Source organism: Chiloscyllium punctatum, chromosome 42, assembly GCF_047496795.1.
Source record: "Chiloscyllium punctatum isolate Juve2018m chromosome 42, sChiPun1.3, whole genome shotgun sequence".
Taxonomy (NCBI): domain Eukaryota; kingdom Metazoa; phylum Chordata; class Chondrichthyes; order Orectolobiformes; family Hemiscylliidae; genus Chiloscyllium; species Chiloscyllium punctatum.
The window spans coordinates 7,637,136-7,660,076 of record NC_092780.1 but is presented as its reverse complement, the minus strand read 5'-3'; the positions used below and the strand labels follow the sequence as shown (position 1 = coordinate 7,660,076).

The 22,941-nt window shown below is 41.8% G+C and overlaps 1 protein-coding gene across 5 annotated transcripts in view; it reads right to left on the bottom strand.

Annotated features, from left to right (window-relative positions):
* LOC140465698 (protein AF-10-like) overlaps positions 1–22,941 on the bottom strand; it is a 186,457-nt gene that overhangs the window by 142,109 nt on the left and 21,407 nt on the right. For 3 of the 5 annotated variants that reach the window (XM_072561337.1, XM_072561338.1, XM_072561340.1), the window contains exons 6-7: positions 20,351–20,444; positions 12,904–13,008 (exon numbers count right to left, since the gene is read on the bottom strand). In XM_072561337.1, the coding sequence (XP_072417438.1) occupies positions 12,904–13,008; positions 20,351–20,444 (199 nt within the window). The remainder of the gene's footprint in view (positions 1–12,903; positions 13,009–20,350; positions 20,445–22,941) is intronic. The other 2 variants (XM_072561339.1, XM_072561341.1) reach the window with 1 other exon arrangement.

The window sequence follows — 22,941 nt, the reverse complement described above, 5'->3', positions numbered from 1 at the left end:
AAATCAGAGCAGCTGCTCACTAAAAATAAATCGCTTGGCACTACACTGTGGTTGCCTGGGAAATTTCCTGAAGTGTTTAAATGTTTGGATACCATCCAGGATTTGTATATAACCTGTGACTACAATGATTTCATTCAAAAATGAAGAATGAGAGGTGTCAGGGAAAAAAAAACCCATAAAAATACACACTTTTAAATATTACAGACTTGTTTATCTTACTGGAGAAATAATAGATACCCAGAGAGGCTGACAAAGCAATATGACATTAAAGTCATATGGCACAGAAGGAGGCCATTCATTCTCTCATCCCTCTTTGAAAGAGCTAATTAGTCCCACTTCCCTTGCTCAGTCCACACAACCCTGAAAATTTCTCCTTTACAAGTATATCTAATTCCTTTCAGAACGTTATATTTGCATCTACTTTGCTCTCCAGCATGAACACTGAAACTCTGCAACAGGAAGGGAGACAACTCTACCCATTGTCTATATTCTGTTTTCCAGGTCTTGGCTTGTACTGTGGGTTTACAGTACTCTAAGTGGCAGATCTAAAGTATTTTTAAAGTAGAATGCCTCTATCATCCATCCCAGCAGTGAACACTAGACCCTCACTATTCTCTGGATGAAAACATTGCCTTAACATCCCTCTAATCCCCTGCCAATTAGTTAAATCTCTGTCCCCTGGTTATTAACCTCTCTGCTAAGGGAGCTTTATCCTTCTTAACCACTCTTTCCAGGCCCCTCAATTTTATCAACCTCAATTAAATCTCTCCTCAGCTTCTTCTGTTCCAAAGAAAATAAAGTCAGCCTATCCATCTACCCTCATTGCAAAAAAATTCTCCCTTCCCAGCAATATCGAGGAGACTTTACACAGAAGAACTAAAAATCTAACACAAATAGAATTTATTTCTTTTAATATCTATTCCTCCATGGGAGCTGAGCATCAGAAATTGCTGCTTGTCCCTAATTGTTCCAGAGAAGGTGGTGGGAAGTGAACCTCAGGTGTGTGCACACGCGCGCGCTGTAGGGCCACCATAATATTGTTGGGGAGGGATTTCCAGGATTTTAACACAGCCACACTGAAGGGACAGAGTTATATTTCCAAGCCAAGATAGTGTAAGACTTGGAGGGGAACCCATACATCTGCGCTCGTCCTTCCATGTATCTCAGGTTTGGATGGAAGCAGTTTTGGCAAGTTGGTGCAATGCACTTTATAGATGTTGCACACTACAACTATTGTGCATCAGGAGAGGAGGGAATGCATGTTTACGTTGGTGAATGGGATACCAATCAAGTGCAGAACTGAACTATATCAAACATTCTCTTGTTAGAGCTGCACTCAACCAGGCAAGTGCATGACATTCCAACACACTCTCAAGTTGTATGTCATAGATGGTGAGCAAGTTTCGAGGGGTCAGGAGGCAAGTCCCCAAACACTACATCCACAGTATTTCAGTTGCTAGTCCAGTTAAGGTGTTGATCAATTATGACCTCCTGGGATATGGTGGTGGGCAGGTTTCAGCAATGGTGATGCTGTTGAATGTCAAAGAGAGATAGTTCTCTTTTAAGATTGGGTCATGACCTGACGCTTACATAGTGTGAACGTTAGTTGCCAATCATCAACTTAGACATGAATGCTATCTGGGTGCTGCTCCAGATGCCATACCTAGGATATGCTATGATTTGGAGATGTCGGTGTTGGACTGGGGTGTACAAAGTTAAAAATCACACAACACCAGGTTATAGTCCAACAGATTTAATTGGAAGCACACTAGGTTCCAAAACTAGTGTGCTTCCAATTAAACCTGTTGGACTATAACCTGGTATTGTGTGATTTTTAACTATGATATGCTTGTGACGGTTTTTCCCAAGGAGCTCTCTCAGTTTATAGGGAGTATTGTTTGAACCATATTGTAATCTAGCCTTTACTCACTTACAGAGAATTAATTTTAAAAATGGGCTTGTAACAAGCACTATACTCCTCCTCTGCAAATATGTCTGCTCTTTGCTGTTCTCAAAGTATCACAGACTCACTTTTTATTCCAAGTTGATTTCCAATTTCATAGACTTGTGGACATCTCGACAATATTCTGGACTACTCCAGGAGATGAAGCTACAATCCTTCCTGCTCTTTGATTAAATAATTCTCGATTATCAGTCTTTCCTCATCCACCAATATTTCACAAGAATTAAAATCAAAAATCTTTGAAGGTATAGAATGGTCTCCACCATTTTCCTCCTGGGCTGCACACAGCAGAGTCTTGGTGATTAGACTTTAAATCCTGGAGACTTCAGAGCAATCCTCAGGGGCTGCCAACCCCACCTGCACATCACTGACAACGCCATCCTCCTTCAGTACAATGTGTCAAATAGGATCATGCCTTTTGGTCCTGGATCTGATCCAAAAACATTCAATTCATAAGGACTGCTGACTGAGTAACGCTGTGGGCAAAACTCTGCATTCCAGACACCTCTTTTAACAAAATAATTGTAATTTGATGAAAATAGTGGCTCATCATTGTTGACAAGGCGATATGTTTGGACAGAAACTGGGTAGGTGAACATGTGTCTGAGGGGTTTGTGGGGAGAAAGGAAAGAATTGACTAAGAGGGTGACATTTTTTTTTTAAAAAGATACTATGTCAGCAGTCCCCACTTTGTTTCACTGGTTTACTACACCTGACATTTAACAAGTGCAAAAACTCATGGGATTTTAAGCAGAAGTCACATCTCACACAATTAGACTTTCCACCATCTCGAAAACTACATTTTAAAAATATTGCCCCGGAATCTTGTCTCACTTACGACTCCCCCCGCCGCCATATAAAAAGGATGACAAAATTCTGCTATTTGGAACGGAGGTCTTCAAATTTGGCAGTCAAGTTGCAAAACATTTCAAGCATCAAAAATATATAACTTACTAAGTAACCTTACAGGTACACCAATGGAAGTGGTAGCTTTGTTTTAAAACAGTGGATGAACTGGACACTTTTTAAAAGTGTTCCTTTTTTGATATAAACTTATATTCAGCTGTTTCATTAAAGTAACATACGGTTACATTGTTAATTATGTCAAAGAATATTTTCATGAAAGATTAAAAAATAAACAATTATGTTCAATCATGCTGTTGGATTGTATGGAATAAGATTTTGCAAGTTCTGTTTGGATAGAAAGTTGAATCACAGTTTCACTCAGGCAAAAATACAGCATTTCAAGCACAATTTGTCTGTTTTCCTAGATTGTCTAAAGATGAAACTCTATCCTGGTAAGTTTCCCTCCCAGTACAATTTCAACAAAGCCAAAACCCTTCACCGAGATACCAGTTACATTTTAAAATCAGCTCGAGTACGAATTCCATTTGAAAAGAAAACTGTTTTCATCTGTCACATGCTTCATTTTCATTTACCGTGACAAATATCCCTTCAATGTGGTCACGCTGCTCATGGCTGTTTGAAGTTGCCTTTATGATGTGGCACATGACATGAAATAAACAAGGCAAGAGACACAGAGATGAAAGCTTTGGGCTGCAAAGTCAGCACACATCAAGAGGGTCTCCTTTCAGAAGAAAAATACTCGCCGCACGTTGCCAGGAGCTGTACTAGGTTTGATACACTCTGCCTGGATCAATGGACTCAGGACCAATCTAAAGCATGCGTCTATAACCTACATAATTTCCCACTGTTCCCCCACCCCTCCAACACCCCCAACCATCCACAACCTGACCCCCAACTTCATCCAAACACAACCTGACCCCCCCCCCCCCCCCGGCCCCCCGCCATCCACACACACACAACCTCCTCCCCCTCAACCACAAACAACCACCCACAACCTGCACCACCCCCAACCCAAGCTAATTTTGTCCCCACCTCTTAAGGCTCCAAAACTTCGGAAAGCACAGTTGTACCCAAAGGCTGCTGGAAATGCGAAGCTCATTCATTCACCAGCTTAATGATGCTGGATCAGCTGACAATTTCAGGACCAAAATCAATAGATTTTTACATTTAGTGGATTATGGATCAAAGGAGGCCTAATCAATACGTGTAATAATATTTATCTAATTAAAAGGGCAAACCATACTCAAATGTGCTGAGCCACCTCCTCCTGTTGTTTTCCTATAAAAGGAACACAGCTATCAGAACTTTGTTATACCTTGCCCAAGTGGCTCTGAGTACGTGTGCTGAAAACAACAGTGTTAGGAACTACAACAAGAGCAAGTATTGACATTTATTTGATGCAATATGTTACAACTACTGTTTGCAACTTCATCCAGGTTCTGTATATTCAAAAAAAGAACAACTTTCTCCGCCAAACAAATCAGTTCCACATAAATGAAATGTTCAACCAATGAGCCAGTGTAAAAACACTTAGTAAAAAAGGAAAATTAATTACTTCTCTCCCTAACATTGGTGTGCCAGACTATACCATTTACAACAGCTTGTTTTAACTACAAAGCAACGTACCAAGGATCTTCAATGGTGTGTTATAGAATAAATTGACACTGAGCCACATTGAATTATTAATTCAAACAGTCAAAAGTTTGGTTAAAGAGTTAGGCTTTAATGGGCACCTTAAAAGGAAGACGGAGCAATGAAGAGGACAGAGAGATTTAAAAATATACCCCCAGAGTATTGGACCTCCAGCAGCCAAAGACACTGTAGGAACAGAAAAAAATTGAGAACACTCAAGCAGCTGGAAGCTTTGGATTGCAGTAACTTGTAAGGTTGCAGAAGAATAGAGAGAGGGGAACAGGGCTGTGGGCAAGATTTTGAAAAAAGGTTGAAATTCAAGTGTGGTGGATATCAAGCTGAATTAAATCAATAATGTCGACAAGATGAGTAGGACTTAGTGCTAATCAGGTAGATTTTTCCAAGGCCTACAGCACGGAAAAAGACCCTTCTGCCCATCAAATCTGTGCCAATCAAGAAGAATGATCTAACTATTCTAATCCCATTTTCTATCATTTGGCCCATAGTCTTGTATACTTGGCATGCCAAGTGCACATCTTACATACTTCTTAAATGTTATGAGGATTTCTGCTTCTAATACCTTTAGAAGTTGTCAGTTCCAGATTCCCACCACTCTCTGGGTGAAACATTCCTCACATTCCCCTAAAACTTTCTGCCCTTTACCTTAAATCTGTGCCCCCACCCCCAAACACTGATCTCTCCACCACCTGTCTATGCAGTCTAGGCCCCTCAATTTTATACATCTGAACAAATCCAAAGAAATGTGGTTGACACTTAATTGCCCTGTGGGCAATTAGGGATGGGCAACAAATAGTGGGCTGACCAGGGACATTCACATCCTGTGAATGAATTTTGAAAAAAGTCCACCGCCCCCATTCCCCCAAAGTCAGCTTCCTCCATGGAAATCGACCCCAGTCTTTCCGATCTCAGTTCATAAATAAACTCTCCAGCCCAGGCAACATTCTGGTAAATCTCTTCGACATTCACCCAGTGCAGTCGCTCCCCCATTGTAATCTCTTCCAACCTCTTCCATCAGGCAGAAGATACAAAAGCTTAAATGTGTGTGCCAACAGGTTCAAGAACAACTTCTTCCCTGCTGTCATTAGACTTCTAAATGCATCTCTCAGATTTCAAATCTAATATTGATCTTGCTTTTTGAGCACCTTCTTTGCAGCCGTAACCTTGGAATCCTCACTCAGCTCAATCACCCTGTGACCTGTGTCTTTGTATGTTATGGTCTGCTGTACTGCACGCAAAACAAAACTTTTCACTGTACTTAGGTACAATAATAAATCAAATCACATCCCTCCTAATATTGCCATTTGGATATAGAACTGGCTCAAAGGTGATGGTGGCGGGATTGTTTTTCAGATTGGAGCCTGTGACCTGTGGAGTGCCACATGATCAGTGATGGGTCCACTACTTTTCGTCATTTATATAAATAATTTGGATATGAACATAGGAGGTATAATTTGTAAACTTGCAGATGATACTAAAAGTGGAAGTGTAGTGGACAGCGAAGAAGGTTACCTCAGATTACAATGGGATCTTGATCAGATGTGCCAATGGGCTGAGAAGTGGCAGATGGAGTTTAATTTAGGTAAATGTGAGGTTCTGCATTTTGGGAAAGCAAATCTTAGCAGGACTTATACGCTTAATGGTAAGGTGCTAGTGAGTGTTGCTGAACAAAGAGATGTTGGGGCGCAGGTTCATAGCTCCTTGAAAGTAGAGGCGGATGTGGATAGGATAGTGAAGGTGTTTGGTATGCTTTCCTTTTTTGGTCAAGTGTTGAGTATAGGAGTTGAGAGGCCATGTTTCAGCTGTACAGGACATTGGTTAGACTACTGTTGGAATACTGTGTGCAATTCTGGTCTCTTTCCTATCAGAAGGATGTTGTGAAACTTGAAAGGGTTCAGAAAAGATTTACAAGGATGTTGCGAGGTTTGGAGGATTTGAGCTATAGAGAGAGGTTGAATAGGCTGGGGCTGCTTTCCTTGTACTGTCGAAGGCGGAGGGGTGACCTTATAGAGGTTTATAAAATCACGAGGGGCATGGATAGAGTAAATAGACAAAGGCTTTTCCCTGGGTTGGGGGAGTCCAGAACTTTAGGGCATAGGTTTAGGGTGAGAGGGGAAAGATACAAAAGAGACCTAAAGGGCAACTTTTTCACACAAAGGGTGGTGAGTGTGTGGAATGAGTTCCAAAGGAAGTGGTGGCAGCTGGTACAATTGCAACATTTAAGAGGCATTTAGATGGGTATATGAATAGGAAGGGTTTAGAGCAATATGGGCCAGTTGCTGGCAAATGGGGCTAGATTAGGTTAGGATATCTGATTGGCATGGATGAGTTGGACCGAAGGGTCTGTTTCCATGCTGTACATCTCTATGACTCTATGTGGATTCCAGAACAGACCGCAGTTACAGTACTGTGTGCAAACCATCATTCTATACAGTTTCAGGTACAATTAATAGAAGTCTGATCAAGCCAAAAATAGGGGAGTTTGAGAGGTTTTGTACCCCCAAAAATGCTTGAATTCGGATTTCAGCAGCAGATAGGACAGGACTGATAATGTGACAGTACTGGATTTCCGAGATGTAAACTACAGTGAATTAATTTATACATACTGATGATAAAATGCATCGGTTGTGAGGTAGAGCTTTTAAAAGTTGAACAACGGAGAAATCTGTACATTTATGTTGAGAGCATGTAGATGAGCATCACAACTACTGACTTCAGATTTAACTTTGGCTTAAACCACAGATTGCTTTACCACTCCAGTGAACTTTGCATTATTCTTGTGTTCATTTCTAGGAGCTATGGATGTATATTAGGATTTGGTCCTCTAACATCTCTAAACTAAGAAGTTACCTTTCATTGGTACTATTAAATCTGCTGAGTTATGCCTGAGAGCTTCATAACATGAGTGTTTGAGCTTGCATCAAGTTCAAAACAGGCACAGTCATGCTGTCAGCTGAAGTGGAGAGAGTCTTAGGCTGGTGTGTGGGAAGCTATGTATGGAATTAAAAGGTTTGACAGTTTGGAACAGTGATTGCACAAGCCTAAATGACTAAGGGAACTGCTGAGCAGATGCCAGAGACAACATCAATGGAGGTTTCACAACATATCTTAGAAGTATGGTGCTGGAAAAGCACAGTAAGTCAGGCAGCAGGAGCAGGAGAATCAACTTTTCAGGCATAAGCCCTTCATCAGGAATGAGAGCTTAGTCCTGATGAAGGATTTATTCCCAAAACATCGATTTTCCTGCTCCTCTGATGCTGCCTGACCTGCTGTGCTTTTCCAGCACCACACTTTCAACTCTGATCTCCAGCATCTGCAGTCCTCACTTTTTCCTAGTTTCACTACATATTTTTAGGCACACTCTATGCAAGTATGAATTTTATTTTCTTTCCCTCGTCTCTGGATGCATTGATGCAAAGTGAAGCTCTATGGGCACCAGTCATCCACTTTCTGCTCACACCATGCAAGAGCCTGGTCCTGTATTCACTGTCATCATTGCTGTGCCTAATATTGTCCTCAACGTGCGCGCACACACATCCGCTGGGTGTCAATCCAATTCCCTTCACAAAGCCCGAATCTGCCTCCACCACAGATACTGCCTTCTGGATCCTAACTATGCACTGGGTATAAAGAGTGTTTTCCTCAAATTACTGTTACTTCTTTTGCTAATTATTTTAAATCCCTTCCTCTGGTTTTCAATCCTTCTATTAAAAGTAGATATTCCTTCTCATTTACGCTGACCATTTTCAAAGATTTTCAGTACTTCTGTTGAGTCTCCTTTCAATCTTGCCTTCTCCAAGGAGAACAATTCCAACTTCTCCATCCAATCTTCCAAACACATTCTTGGGACCATTTTGGTGCATCTTTTCTGCTCCCTATAAGATACCTCCACATGCTTCCTAAGCCCTTCACATCATTATGGTAGGACAAAGGCGGCGGCATTTGATATGCTTGCCTTTACGGGTCAGTGCATTGAGTATAGAATTTGGGAAGGCATGTTACAGCTGTACAGGACACTGGTTAGGCTACTTTTGGAATACGACGTTCGGTTCTGCTCTCCCTCCTATAGGAAGGATGCTGTGAAACACGAAAGGGTTCAGAAAAGGTTTAAGGATGCTGCCAGGGTTGGAGAGTTTGAGCTCTCAGGAGATGCTGAATAGGCTGGGACTGTTTTCCCTGGAGCGGAGGAGGCTGAGGAGTGACCTTATAGAGGTTTATAAAAATCAGGAAGGGCATGGATAGAGTGAATGGACAAGGTCTTTTTCCTGGGGTGGGGGGAGTACAAACCTAGAGAACATAGGTTTAAAGGTGAGAGGGGAAAGAATTAGAAGGGACCTAACGGGCAACTCTTTCATGCAGAGGGTGGTGCGTGCATGGAATGAGCTGCCAGAGGTTTTGGTGGAGGCTGGCACAATTACAACGTTAAAAAGGCATCTGAATGGATATATGAATAGGAAGGATTTAGAGGGATATGGGCGAAATGCTGCCAAGTGGGACAAGATTAATTTGGGATATCTGGTTGGCATGAACAAGTTGGACCAAAGAGTCTGTTTCTGTGCTGGACCATGTGGTGGATAGAACAGGTCTACTCCAATTAAGGCTGAAGCAGCATTTGTATAGGTTTATCATAACTTCATTGCGTTTACATCATCTATCCCTATTTATAAATCCCACAATCCTCTATCAGGGTCAGATGGCCTCAGAGCATGTTCAAAGGGCTAAATGTCCTGTGCTTGCCCCTAGTTTTCTACGTATTATTATCCACTCTCTTTGCAGGCAATATGAACGGAATCTTCTTAACCTTAGATGCCAATGTCACGTTCCTTCCAGCGTCTCCTTATTCCCTACCATCTCAGGCCCACTAACTCAGACAAGAACCAAATTTAAGATCTTTCTGGTTCGTAATGGATGAGTTACACACACTCTACAGCCTAAATAACAACTAAGCCGAGTGCACTCTCACGACACCATTGATGTCGTGCCATGAAGAGTAGACCATTTCTCAACAGCTGAATGCAAGCTACAGGGGAAGGATGGGCACCAACTGCACTACTTCACAGAGGCGCAACTAATGAAAGCAGGTTCATTCTGAAGAGCTCAACCTACTTGCAAAAGTACAATCACAAAGAAAATAAGTTGTGTCACCTCTCTCTACATCCTCCCTAAAAATCTGTCAAGACTATAAATAATGACAGGCATAAAACTGAAAAATATTGAAACTGAGGCACACCCTCCTTAATTCACAGCTGCCTTTGTAAAAACAAACTAGGTTATTTGTGTGCACACCAGACCAATGCCTGAAGTTTAGAGAACCATAAAGTTTGCAGAGTTGCCTTGTGAATAATTATTGTCAAATAGACCCTTAAATAAAATTTTAAAAATTAATTTTGCTCTTTTAAATGCTGCGAGATCTAAACGTTTTAACTCCTGACTGGTCATAAGCCATATTCATCAAGATGAGAAAGGCTTCCATACCAGTGGTAGTTTCAAGGAACATAGCCAATGCTTTCAGTGTGCGTTTGGACTGAAGTGAAAAAGAAGCATACACGTTGTTGCTGGAGGGCGCACCTCCACTGGAGCAGATACAAGAATTAAAGGGCGCACCTTTAATGGAGTAAAAACATTTTGGTGTATGCTTTGGAATGCTGTTATCAGACAAAACCTGACTCTGAGACATCAGGAAATATCAGGGCATGCGGCCAAGAATATAGTCAAACAAGAAGGTTTTAAGAAGTGTCTTGAAAAGGCATGGTGGGGGTAGAAGCTGAGAGGTTTATGAAGGAAGTTTGAGCTGAGGGCAGAGTAGCAGGCTCAGACAACTGAAGGGTGGAGTGTGAATCACAGAGAGAAAAAAAAATCAGGGATTGAATGAAAATAGGGATGCTTCAGAAGCCAGAACGAGAAGAGTCCCAAGATCTTTGTGGGCGGCATGGTGGCACAGTGGTTAGCACTGCTGCCTCACAGCGCCAGAGACCCGGGTTCAAGTCCCGCCTCGGGCGACTGACTGTGTGGAGTTTGCACGTTCTCCCCGTGTCTGCGTGGGTTTCCTCCAGGTGCTCCGGTTTCCTCCCACAGTCACAAAGATGTGCAGGTCAGGTAAATTGGCCATGCTAAATTGCCCGTAGTGTTAGGTAAGGGGTAAATGCAGGGGTATGGGTGGGTTGCGCTTCGGCGGGGCAGTGTGGACTTGTTGGGTTGAAGGGCCTGTTTCCACACGGTAAGTAATCTAATCTAATCTTAGAGGGTTGTCAGGCTTGCTGCGGTTACAGGAATAGGATGAGATCAATCGATTGAGGAATCTGAAAACAAGGATGAACTTCTCAAAAATAAAGAAAAAAAAATGACCTTGTTCTCTTTCAGGATTCAGCCATTCTGACACCTCATGCATTTAACAGAATAACTGAGTCAATAATTCAGCATTAATCCATCTTCAGAGCTCTGTATTTGAGTAAATTATTGGAAACTAACACTGTCCACCAATAGCAAACAAAACCAAAAACACATTCTCAGCAAATCCAAGACCACCACATAGACAAGGGCACTCAGTGACAGGTAAATAGGCCATTTCAATCAACCCACTACAAAGCATCATAAATCAGACAATATCAATGCAAAATAAGGAAGATTATATACATCAGTTGATCAAAATTGCAATGAAGGTCATCAATACAATAATCACAATCTATAAAATGGCAACAACATATCATAAACCCATCAATTGCAGATATAAAACCAGTGATGACCACCAATATCATCACCATATCAAAATCACCAGCTTTTATTTCAGCAATTCATTACTTCCAATTCATCTCTGAGCCTGCGCCCCGACCCAAGCACAGAGTGGTTTCTAGAGCCCCAGGTCCTGCTTAATGTGTCCAGATATACCCCACCCTTGGCCCATCCCAGGTCCTGTTATCACTCATACAACCTGTATTAAACTGTAGTCCCCAACAATTGCAGCACCAACACATTGCGCTCATTCAAGTCTGAATAAACAATGTCAAAAACAGAAAGAATTCTCCGCTTGGACGGGTACTAACAACACCAGACTATCCAAATATAATCATACAGAGTAAGAAGCAAAGCTGGAAGTTATCCATAAACAGCTGGAGCTGATGATAGAAAGGTTTAAGACCAAGGCTAAATAGTTAAAACCCAAGAACATTGATTAATCTGAAGATATATTTTCTGAAGACTAGATTATATTCACTCTGCACTTAACAAATTGGTTTCATTTCATATTGATAATTATTATAAGATATTGTCAGATTTATGCCAATTATAAAATGAGGCATGCTCTTCACGTAATTGAGGATATTCCCAGTGAAACAATTAACAGTTGGTCGTGACACTCAGCATGCATTATCCAATCTAGCAGGTCTCTGTGGAATTGTTCACAGGTGAGCTAGGTTCTAGAACATGGCATGGTTTAATTGCCAGCTTCAGCTGATCTTTGAAGGACACAGCTAAGGTAACTCCACTGAAGTCAGGTAAATACCAACATCTGTATCTCTTTTCCAATTCCTAAGGTCAGTGAGCTTCTGGAACTAAATATATAGTTCCTGGTTATCACAAAATGACTCCAATCTTTGTTTTCCCAAATCTCTTTTTGGCTTGCATTGGAAACATTTTATGACAGAAATGTATTACAAGCAAAAGACCACAGGAATAGACAAACAGATTGGGAAGTCTGCACCCAATGTGATTCTGTTGGTACAATAATGCAAAATTTCAAAGTGTTACTTCTAAAACATACTAACTCTGGAGTGGGCCAAAACCCATATTCAAAAAAGAAGCAAATCACAACTGGATATGAAATGTGAATGAACCAAGTGGCGTTTTGAAAATATTTTCTTAAAAGATCAGCAGCAGCAACAAGCCTTGAGTTGTCCAGAGGCCACGTCAATTGATAGCGATATGACTGTGTCCATGAATGAACAGGTTGATTAAACATTGACAGATTCACACAGTGTGTATCACTTCTGCCTTGTTTGGGATCGGGGGGGGGGGGGATCCCCTAACAATGTAAATCAACAAAATCAAAGTGAGACATTAACACTTTTCCCCAGGACACAAATAGAAACCCAAATAGGAAATCATGATGCTGAAATATTCAATCTGCCATTATTTTTCTTTTCAATGTTCTCTCCTGAAGACATGAGCCCTAACAATGGGTATAGGATGGGGAGGAGTAAGGTGATTCTAGTTGGTTCTAATCTTACTCTCACCCAAAGTTCCCTCAACACATAATTTCCAAATACAGTTGCTTGGTAAGTTACTGCAAGCATTTTCAGTTCACAATGTCCATACCTCAAGTTGCTCTCAATTTTACAACGGAGATAACACTGCTGACCACAAAAACTGCCCTCCAACCTTCACTGGATCTGATCTAACATAGAGGTTAATACAAGATTTACACAAACCTTCCTCTGTTTGTCATACAGGGAGCTCAGTTTATCTTGAGAATGGGATGACGAATCACTGAGGCCTTGGTCATAGGCAGTGCTAGCCGAATGCCGACATTTCTTCTGCAGAAGTCAAAAAGTTCAAAGTTAAAGAGAAACCAAGTCCTTCTGTTTTTAAGAAAAAAAAATCAAAAAAACAAAATGAGAAATGGCAAACTGCTTTACTGAAGTTATTTTTGGAAGAAAACAACTCCCTTGTTCTCATTTGGATACTGATTTCTGCTGAGGTTCAGTTCCATGGACACCAGCCACACTGGAAGATTTGACAGGTTGGGTTTTCATCATGTCACCATGCTTAAAGTCAGCTGTTGAAGTTTCATCTGGTCCTCACTTCAGGCTCACATCTGCGCTTGGCCACAAATGGAGGAGGGGGGCGGGGGGGTTGGTACAAATTCTGACTGCTCTCAAAAACCAATTGTAGCACCCAAAGCCCCAACCCTGGCTCCCAGCAATGAACTATAACATAGGCCAGACCTTCAACCAGTCACCCTTTCACTCCAAATGCCTTTGTTACACTGTCCAAAATGGAGCTCTTCCTTTCGGTCGTAATGGGTTGCCTGCCAGGTAGTGACCAAGTGCAGGTACACTTAATGATGCTGAGAGAATAAAAAAGAAAGAGGTATGGCAATAGTGTAGTATCGCTTCAGCTTGGAGCTGCAACTGAGTCTTTCACAGTAGGAACAGACATGACTAAAGGCTGAAGCCAGGGGTACCTCAATCTTCAGTAACAATGCTAAATGTCAGTAACAGAGTCCATGGAACACCTGTGATCACTGAAACAAAAGTAGTCTCAGATGGGCCAAGTGGGTCCTTTTCTGCAAGTTCCCCCAAATCCTCTACACCTCAAAGTTCCCAAAGATCAACCAATGCTAAGCCTCACAGACAGGCTACAGGAGCAGGCAAAACCATCAGTTTTAAAACATCATGTGTAGAGTTATCAAATCACGCATCACAGAAGGGAATCCTTTCAGACCATCATATCTGCGCCTGCTCATTGGGAGGATCATCCAATCAGTCCCTCACCAAGAAACAGAATGACTTCTACAGCAACATGAACAATGTTCAGCTGATCAAAAGCAAGGTCAGCTGTCTCTCAAGTGAATATGAAAGATATGATACAGTCAAAATTATGATCCCAGTAATCCCCCTGGAGTTCCTGACTGATATTTGCTCCTCAGCCAACATCTAAAAAGTATTGCTCAGGACAAAAAAAAACACTTGCCCTTGTAACCATCAGGATAATTTGCAAGAATACCCATGTAAAGCAAAATCAACCTTCTTATTGTATGAATAAAGTGTGTTGATTGATTGGCAAGTGGACTCTGATTGGTGGAGACATTGCCATGAAGAATGCAACAATTTAGATGACGATTGATGATTAATTGCCAAACTTTCTTTAAATTTATGCCAAGCAGGTTGACAATGATGACTCTATGATACGAACCAAAAAATGCTGCCAACAGGTTTATTGAAATAAATGAAATGGAAGTATGTGTTCTCTCTGTCTGCCCCAAAGGTAGCCCTAGGTATTAATTATTGAGTTTCCAGTAAATGCACCAATACACCACACTGCAAACCTTCCTGACAATCTTAAATTGCTTGTCAATGTAATTCTAGCACACTCGAGCCTATTTACCAAATGCTGAAATTGCAGTATCTCATCTAACATTGGAGAGAGTGTCATTTAAGTTTTACAAGTATGGGTTGGTTGGCTAAGGTCAGTTTACTGAAAACAGCTAAAGTAATGTGCTGTTCGAGACACCCCGCCAGGCTTTCAGACATACAGCCTATATAGCTAGCCTCACTCCAGAATGAAATTCAGAGTACATTAAGTTTTTGTGTGAGTGTCTTTTTGATTTCATAGAAACATCTTGTTAGTAGCAAATACCCCTCATGTCTCTATTGTATAGAAATATATACAGTTGGCTTCACCTGGTGTTCAAACATTTGAGATGCCTTATTCTTCCAGGGTAATCAGAGGTGAACTGGGAATTTTCGGGTCTTCAAGTAATGGCTAGAGGTACAGTCACAAGTTTACATGACAAATAGCGAGAAATAACCTTAATCAGGTTAGACATTATCTGCAAGACTTTGATGCTCCAATTTCAGCATCAAGCTTGCACTGTGAACACATGGCGTGGGCCCTATTTACAAGGCTCCTGTTAAGGCCAATCATACAGCACAGGGAATTGTGCGAATCCCAACGCATATACTGGTCAGGTTTGCAATACACCATTCTAAAAACAATCATTGATTGATTGCTGAACTAGAACATCGAGAAAAATGAGCCTATTCGATTGTTCCATTTCAAAATGAATGTGAGCACAGGATGGAACTCATGAAGGTAAACAAGGAAAGTCTAAACATAATAAATGTATCAACTACATATCAGAAATATGCAATGGGTAGCACGTAAGGTATCAACCCACTGAAAGCACACTCCTCATGAATCCAATAAGGAAGTTTGCAAGAGCTGAGCTGATTGGGGATTCCATTTATTTGGACAGACACAATGTCATTAAATCTGAGCTCAAGTGCGCGAGTTACTGAGCTCATATGTTTAATGAATCCTAATTCTCTTAATGGTGGGGGTCTGGATTGCCACGATACGGTGCTATAGTGTTTATGGCAATGGCTTCTTTGAGTGGTATATTGATGAACAGACTAATAATGTTACATGAGTACACAGACACTGCATTGTTATTGATGTGCAAATCCTATGTGGCCTTAAGAATGCGACGCAATGATTTAGCATGTATGTAGCTAGCTTTCTCAAAACGGATTCATAAAGTCAGGAAGTATGGGATACAGGGAGATTTGGCTATCTGGATTCAGAACTGGTTGGCTGACAGAAAGCAGAGAGTGGTTGTGGATGGAAAGTATTCTGCCTGGAGGTCAGTGATGATTGGGGTCCCACAGGGCTCTGTTCTTGGGCCTCTACTCTTTGTAGTTTTTATAAATGACTTGGATGAGGAGGTTGAGGGGTGGATTGGTACATTTTCAGATGACACAAAGGTTGAAGGTGCCGTTGATAGTATCGAGGGCCATTGCAGGCTGCAGCGCGACAAAGACAAGATGCAGAGCTGGGCTGAGAAATGGCAGATGGAGTTCAACCTGGATAAATGAGAAGTGATGCATTTTGGAAGGTCGAACTCGAATGCTGAATATAGGATTAAAGACAGGATTCTTGGCAGTGTAGAGGAACAGAGAGATCTGGGTGTGCAAGTACATAGATCCTTCAAAGTTGCCACCCAAGTGGATAGGGTTGTTAAGAAAGCATATGGTGTTTTGGCTTTCATTAACAGGGGGATCGAGTTTAAGAGCCGTGAGGTTTTGCTACAGCTCTACAAGTCCCTGGTGAGACCACACTTGGAATATTGTGTCCAGTTCTAGTCGCCCCACTATAGGAAAGATACAGAGGCTTTGGAAAGGGTGCAAAGAAGGTTTACCAGGATGCTGCCTGGACTGGAGGGCTTGCCTTATGAAGAAAGGGTGAATAACCTCAAACTTTTCTCTCTGAGAGAGAAGGAGGAAGAGAGGAGACCTGATTGAGGTATACAAGATAATGAGTGAAATAGATAGAGTCAATAGCCAGAGACTTTTCCCCAGAGCAGGATTAACTGGTACGAGGGGTCATGGTTTGAAGATATTAGGAGAAAGGTATAGAGGAGACGTCAGAGGTAGGTTCTGTACACAGAGAGTTGTGAATGAATGGAATGCATTGCCAGCTGTGGTGGTGGAAGCAGAGTCATTAGGGACATTAAAGCAACTGCTGGACATGCACATGGATGGCAGTGAGTTGAGGGATGCGTAGGTTAAGTTATTATATTTTACATTATGATTAAAATTTGGCACAACATCGTGGGCCTAGGGGCCTGTTCTGTGCTGTACTTTTCTACGTTCTATGATTTGTGGTAATTCAGGAATTCATTTGGCCAGTTTACGAATGCAGATACAATCATAGCATAAGACAGCGCAAAGGATATCGCCTGTATGACGTCGCACCCATAATTAGTCATAAACAGTGAGCTATGAAGACAAATCCGGTCATACGTATCATCCAACAGCTTACAAAAGTCCAGCAAACAAGTAAAATGAATCACATTATTGCATTAGGGAGCTTGCTGTTCACAAACTGGTTGCTACATTTCTTAAATAACAGCAGAGACTGCACTTTGAAAAGTGCTTCAATGGCTAGAAAGCACTTTACAACATCTGGGTTCAACCTTGAACTGCAGCAAAAGATTATTCCCAGTAATTCTGTCCCAGATAAGCAGAAAAGTCCTATTTTTTTTTCCCAATCACCTTGTATGATCCTATTCCAATTTCAAGAACAGCAGGGCTAAGATTTGTCTGATAAAGCAACTGAGCACTTACAGCAAGATTGACAAGGGCACCATTAAATAAACAAAACAGCCACCAAGACCAAGAGGATCTCAGGACTGATCACTACCAAGGCCTGAAGTCTTGGTGTTTCCAATATAAAATGATGAGGCGTGAAAATGTACAGATCAGCCAAAGTCCCAGCCTCTTGACACCATACAGCAATCACTGTTGAATATATCCCTGGAAATTTGGAGAGTATTAGGTTGTCAGGGACTAACCTGTTCGTACCCTGACAGGCTCAGACAGGAACATAAAAAAGGCTATAGAGGCATTGGGGAAAATTTTCTAGGAACGATACAGTACAGAGAGATTATAACCATTAGCAAAGGCTGAACAGGCACAAGCACCTTCCTGCTCAAAAGGAAAGGTAGCCTAATCAATGTTATTAGAATGTTGAAAGGGTAGCTTTGGTAAGTCAGAGATAGAGATGATTCCACTGTTGGTAAAGACCAGAATCAAAGAGATCATAAATATATGATAATTTCCAATAAATCCAAATCAGGAGAAACATTTATTTGCCCAAAAGAAATCAGAATGTGGAACACACTACCACAAAGGAGGTTGAGGCAAGGAGCATAGAACATTTAAAGGGAAGCTTAGGGGAAGGAACAAGTTGAAGGAACACACTGATAGAATATCATAAAAGCAGGCAGGAGGAGCATAAACACAGCTATCAGGCAACAAGGACTCTTACTGTCCTCCTCATTTAACATCATTCTGTTTAACAATTGCCAAGTGTACCAAACATCAAGTCAAATTAGCAGAGAGCGCAAAAATAAGTGAATGAAAACAAATAATAAAAATAATGATGCATTTTAAACATAAAATGTTTTGGTTCGTATGTTGTTAATTGACCTGAAAAGCTTTGTTGCTGCAGTTATGTTGAACTTTCTGCATCTGTGCTACAGGCCTCTTAACACTCCAGCCATCTGGTACTCAGTACGAAGTGAATAGGAAATGGTTTGGCATTTTGGAATTCAAAGATAGCAAATGGACTCAAATACAAGCTTCAAGAGAATAAACAGGTTCCACTGCAGATGGTGGAATATGGCAGTCATTAGTCTCAAGGCAGCCACATCTTCCAGCTGATACTTTGAAAAACACTTCCACATACATGCTCAAGTCACTTTCCTTTTCTGATTTCAAAACTACTCCGTTCAAGTCATACATTCATCAGTCTGCCCTGCAGCAAGCAACTGGCTCACTCATTGCATAGTCATGATTCAGCTCAGGTACCAGTTACATTGCCCAAGAAGGTTCACTCCCTGATCGGGACTGTGCAAGCTTGATAGAGATATGACTGCCCCCACGAGAGGAAGAAGTCAAGATTCTCAGTCTGCATTGCCATTCTGTGATCAATGCTGCAGAGTGTCAGGGAGTGCAGAAGGGGAACAGAAGAAAATACCATCAACTTGTTATATCTCCCCATAGAGCTTAATACACATCCGACACTCAATCTCTCATCTTCTACCTTCCCTTATATGTAAGGACCAACATCATTGGGAGCTTCACAGAACCTCCATCCCACACAGGAATCAACCTTTCCATGACCCAAAAAGTGTGATCTGTTGACAGACTACAGACTGCCAGAGGCCAGGGAACCACCCTCTGTCTCCTATCACTAGGCTGATTTATAGTCCAATCTGTCAAACTGCCCTGGGCCTTTTCTTAAAACTCCTCTCCATCTCTCCCTCATCTTATAAAAATACACCTTAAACCTTGCCTCTTTGGCCAAGCTAAGACAACACCTTCTCTAATATCTCCTTCTTTGACTTTGTGTCATTCTATCATTCGGCTCCTGAGAAAGGTCTCGGGGCATTTTATTACAGAAAATATTCTATAAAGCAGCAACTTGTATTTATGTAGCACTTTTAACATGTAACATGCATCACTGTGTTTCACATGACTGTTACCAAAAAATAAATTGATGTCAAGCCAAATCAGGAGATATTAGGGCAGAGGTCCAACAGCATGGTCAAAGTTGTAGGCTTTCACCACTGGCTTGAAGACGGGTAAAGTAGGAACAGTTGAGGGGAGACATTGCAGATCTTAGAATTGAGACAACAGAGGGCATATTCACTAATAAAATCATGGATGCTCAAGTGTTCAGACAAGATGGACAGATCTTGGGGCGAGAGGAGATCACAGCTTTAGGAAGCAAGAGGCCATGAAGTAATTTAAAATCAAAGGATGAGAGTTTTAAAATAGTCAATTCTTAACTAAAGTTGACAGCGTTGTGCTGGAACAGCACAACAGGTCAGGCAGCATCTGACGAGCAAGAGGGGTGGAGGGCTTATGCCTGAAACGTCAATTCTCCTGCTCCTCAGATGCTGCCTGACCTGCTGTGCTTTTCCAGCGTCACACTCTTGACTCTGATCTCCAGCATCTGCAGTGGTCACTTTTGCCTATTTCTTAACTAAAGCCAACAGATCAGTGAGCACATGAGTGCCAGGGAAACAGGAGTGTAAGTTAGCTCATGGGTAGCAGAGCTCTGGATGACGTCAATTTTAGTTAAGTGATTTTCAGTTAAGTTTTCTACAGGACTCAGTGCCACTGCAATAAGGACAGATGCACACACAGAACAGTAAATCTCTGTAAGGTCAGTGTAGGAGGATAACCAAACAATGTCAATCTGTTCCAAAATGTTCTTCCAATGGTTTACACAGTGAAGAACCAATCTAAATAGGTCAAGCCGATATCTCAACAAAGGGCTCGTGCAAAGCAGGGCGAGCTTAATAGATAACAATATCCCTGTCTGGGATAAGGGAAATAACTGGGGTAGTATTCTCATTCTCAATTGTTATCCAGTGAACTCTGACAGTAGTGTGCTTGTTGGCAGAGGAGTCAGGATCAGGTTTGGCTGCAAAGGGCTCAAATCCCTTGGTAACACTTGTGGCCAATTTTGGAAGATGCTTGGGGAACCTACAGCAGCTAACAGCCAAATCTTCAAGGGATGAAGGGGTCAGGGAGACAGCTGGGGGAAAAAAAAACTTCCAGTTGAATTATTAAACTGACTTACCACTTTGTTGAAATGGTACTTGCAGTAACCACAGTATTTCACGTTATCGATTTCTGAGCCCTGTTCTTCACACAAGAGGCCAGCCATCTGAGCGCTGAGGAAAACACAATAGACATCAGTTATAGGACCAGTATCCAGAACCACCAAACCAATGAACATCCCAGGGCCAGCTGGCTTCATTGCAGCTCCCTGGCCAACATTAGGGCAGTACTGGTTGCTGAGGAACACTCCTCAAAAATGAATTTGTCATGTGGCCTCGCAAGTGAGTGACCCCATTTTTAAGTCACCCTTTTCTGCCTATATGTCCCAAGGATGTCTTAAGATGGTGAAAAGAAATGGAGGAGAATCAGGGCAGGTGCCGGGAGGCAAAGTGAAAGGTGGAGGTTTGGACAATGAAGTAGAAATGGGAAGGAATTCAAATAACAGGATGAATTCTTCGGAGATGGAGGGAAAGAAGCGGCTGATGTGGAGAGAAATCCTAACTCAGAAGAGCAGCGAGCCAAACCAAATCACCAGCTGTAGTAAGACATCTGAAAGCCCAAGGGGACAGTACATTAGGTCACAGAGCAGTAAATGGATCAATCAGTAAATCTAGACAGTAAGATATTGCTTTGCCAATAATGTTCAGTTACCTGTCAGGCTTTGCTCCAAACACAAGTACCTTGGGGATATATTTCTACCATGAAGACACTATATAAATGCATGTTGTTGTTGAATCTGGTATCATCGTCAAGTAGGTGACGACAAGTTTATGAACTCTTACTGAAATGTACACATTAACACTTTGAATGCTAACACCTTAAAAGGAAAGAGATTCTTCCTGAGGTTCCAATTCAAGGTCCAACAGAAATTCACAGCAATGATGCTCAAGAGAAATTGATCAGGCAATCTGATTATGAACCAAAACTTCCCACAACAGGGTGATACTGCACTCACTTACTCACTCTTCATGGAGTGGATCAAGGTTCAATGGTTCAATGTGAGCACCTGGGATCTTGGTGCGGTAAGACGAGTGAATTTAGTGTTGGAGAACACAACATGTTCCAGCGTGCCCATGTCAGATAAGGAGTTAAATTCCCCAATACTGTACCTCAGCACTGAACTCAGTGCAGCATTCCCAAATGTTATAATTTCCTGCACTGGTCAAGCGACTGACATCATTAATTCATTGCTGAATCAAGCACAGTTCTGTGCTGTGAGCCAAGGAAGGAAGAGAGTCAAAACTATTCCAAATTCATTTCATTTTTAAAATTCTGGCATGGGATTTGGGTGCTGCTGACAACCCCAACATCTGCTGTCAATCACTAATCGCCCCTGAACGGAATGGCTTACTAGGCTATTTAAAGCATAGTTAAGAGTCAATCACACTTCTGGAGGGTCTGGAGTCACACACAGGCAAGAGCAGCCAAAGTCAGCAGATTTCGTTCCCCTAAGAACCAGACTTCTCATAATAATCAAAAGTCACATGCTCACCATTAGACTTAAAATTCTATTATTGAATTCAAATTTCAGAGTCATAGAGTCACACAGCACAGAAACCGATGATTTGGTCCAACCTGTCCATGCTGAACATAATCCCAAACTAAACTAGTCCCACCTGCCTGCCTCTGGCCCAAATCCCTTCAAACCTTTCCTATTCATGTATTTATTAAAATGTCTTTTAAAACATTGTAATTGTACCCATCTGCCACGTCTCTAGAATATTAGCCGGCGCCTCTCAATGACTAGTCAAGAGTGTGATGCTGGAAAAGCACAGCAGGTCAGGCAGCATCCGAGAAGCAGGAGAATTGACATTTCGGGCAAAAGACTCACTTTTGCCTCTCAATGACTAGCCCAGTGACATGTCCAATATGCCAACCCCTCTCCTAGATCCCTAAAGATCCCATTTATCTTGTATGTTGCTCAATTCAAATCTAGAGCACGGATATTAATTGCGGGAGCTGTGATAAGTTCCTTTTGTGTGAGGGAGCATGGGCGAGTTACAAGCCTGTATGGTAAGGCCTGGTTAGATTATAACTTTAGAGCCACAATTCACAGTCAGGCCTTGCTACCTCTCATAACAGACTCCAACGTTGTGCTTTCCTGAGCAGTGAGAGATGGAATTTGGAAGAACGAAATAGAGAGGTAGACAGGACTAGGCAAGGACTTCAGGACCTTGGGGCAAGTTCACTGAAGGCATAGCTCCAATGGTGGAGCAATTAACGACATGAATGTGCAAGAGGTCAGAATTAGAGAAGCAGAGAGATTTGGGTCTACAACCTAAATGGACAAGGACAAAAGATACATGGGACAATCATCACCAATACATTGCCCTCCAAGTCAGACAGCATTCTAACTTAGTACTGTATTAATGTTTCTTCATGTTGCTGGGCCAAATTCCTGGATCTTACTTCCCCCTACCTCTGTCAGCTCAATGGGTGTCACCACACCATATGGACTGCAGTGATTCAAGAAGGCAGCTCATCACCAGCCTCTCTACAGTGTTTAGGGATGGACGATATAAGTTAGCCCAGTCAGCAATGCCCACATCCATGATTGATTAACAAAGAAATGTTCGCTTTTACGCTTCATGTGAACCTTCTCCAAGTTGT